This window comes from Tinamus guttatus, unplaced genomic scaffold, assembly GCF_059628265.1.
Source record: "Tinamus guttatus ecotype Peru unplaced genomic scaffold, ASM5962826v1 Tinamus_guttatus_pri_ptg000013l, whole genome shotgun sequence".
Lineage (NCBI taxonomy): Eukaryota > Metazoa > Chordata > Aves > Tinamiformes > Tinamidae > Tinamus > Tinamus guttatus.
The window spans coordinates 26731-28555 of NW_028288547.1; the positions used below are offsets into that span (position 1 = coordinate 26731).

Here is a 1825-nt window from a genome sequence, read left to right on the forward strand (position 1 = left end):
ATAAATCTCATTCATTCCAAGTGTTAACACTAGCTAATTCTCTGCTTTAGAAAGGAAATCATGTTTGTTTTTTTGAAGAGTCTGCTGGGAAGGAGAATATTTGAATTTGGAATATTTTTCCTTTTCCATTTCATAAGTTTTGGTGAGATTGCTTCCCAGCGGGCAGCAGAAGACTGTTTATATAAGCGAAGAGGGAAGCTTGCTTTCCCATTACTTCCACAAAAAACACGATTAGCAGCGATAACTATGCTAATTACTGCACTCGCTGCTCGTGGAAAGCACCTCACTGGCTAGGGCAGCAGCACATTTGGGCGATCATTAACTTCTTTTTCCCTCAATTACCTTTTATTAGGGGAGCGGAAGGTGTCAAAGTAAAACAGCTGCATCTCTTCCAAGAAAAGCCCGGGCTTTCCAAAGGAATTTAGATGGAGGCACTTTCTTAGGAAGAGGAAGCAGGGAAAGCGTCACCATGGCCAACATGGCCCTCCAGCTGCTCGGCTTCTTCCTCAGCCTCCTGGGCCTGCTGGGGACACTCATGGCCACGCTGCTGCCGCACTGGCGGCGTGCAGCACGCACGGGCACCACCATCCTCACGGCGGTGGCCTATGCAAGAGGCCTCTGGATGGAGTGCGTGTGGTACAGCACCGGCGTCTACCAGTGCCAAGGGCACCGCTCCGAGCTGGCGCTGCCACCGGACCTGCGCGCTGCCCGCGCCTTGATGGTAGCCTCATGCGCCCTGTCCATGCTGGGGTGCGCCCTGGCCGCCGTGGGCATGGACTGCACGCGCTGCGCCGCTGGCACCGGCGCCAAGAGGCCGGCGGCCCTGGCCGCGGGGCTCGCCTTCGCCTCGGCCGGCCTCCTCTGCCTGCTGCCCGTCGCCTGGACCACGGCCAACGTGGTGGCCGACTTCTACAGCCCGACGGCGCCCGGTGGCATCAAGTACAACATGGGGCAAGCCATCTACCTCGGCTTCGCTGCCGCCACGCTCAGTGTGCTGGGCGGCGTGCTGCTCTGCGCCGCGAGCTGCCCAGCGGCGCCCGACCCACCGCGGCCCCGCGGGGCTGCCGCCTCCAGCGCGCCACAAGCCGCCTACAAGGGAGGCCACGCGTCCTCGCGGGCATCCGCTTCCCACAGCGGCTACAGATTAAGGGACTACGTGTGAGTTCCCGTTGGCTGGCGCATGGCTGTGCCGTCGCTCCTGTGTCGGCATAAAGCACCGCGGAGTGGGTGGCTTTCCGCTCGCCACGCGAAGCTCGCTGCTGCTGGCGTCGTCCTCCCTCACCATGGCAGGCGAGCGCGCGGGCGCAGCCCTGCTCGCTCCGAACAGCACGTGCCGGGGAGGTGTGTGTGGGTTATAGTATGGTTTAGCCAGTATTTGATATTGTACTGCAATGTTTTGACCTTATCAAAATAAAATTTCAGGGCACTGTCAGAAACAAAAAAGATTCATTTGACAGAAACAAAACGGCTCCAGCAGCAGGTTTCTACAGATGTCTGCGATATGGCAAAAATAGACTTTTGACTTTATGCTGTCGCTAAAACTGGAGGGGAAAAAAAAAAGAGATCAGGATATTTCACAGAATGAACACTTGGCTCTTCAATTAACTCTGCATAGCGACTTCAGCATCCTCTACAGTCCACATATGATGTTCAAAAAGGATTTTGATAAGCCTATCCCCCCAAATCAAGTCATCAAAAGTGCTAATTTCCTCAACTTAGTCCTGCCATCTTTTGTGTGAGGTCCTAATGGAAAGTGCATTAATCAGAACCTTTCTGCTCTTTGTGGTGGGATTTGCAGAAATGCCGCTGTGTCAGGCCTGGTAGC

At 55.3% G+C, this 1825-nt stretch overlaps 1 protein-coding gene across 1 annotated transcript; it reads left to right on the plus strand.

Annotated features, from left to right (window-relative positions):
- Window positions 1-469: 469 nt before the first annotated feature.
- On the plus strand, window positions 470-1162 carry CLDN14 (claudin 14). The gene has a single exon (XM_010227381.2). It carries the CDS (start codon window positions 470-472, stop codon window positions 1160-1162), a length of 693 nt encoding a protein of 230 aa, XP_010225683.2.
- The last annotated feature ends 663 nt before the right edge of the window (window positions 1163-1825 follow it).

Bases quoted from the DNA above. Each gene is read 5' to 3' on its own strand.
- CLDN14 (XM_010227381.2), top strand. From the start codon at position 470: ATGGCCAACATGGCCCTCCAGCTGCTCGGCTTCTTCCTCAGCCTCCTG.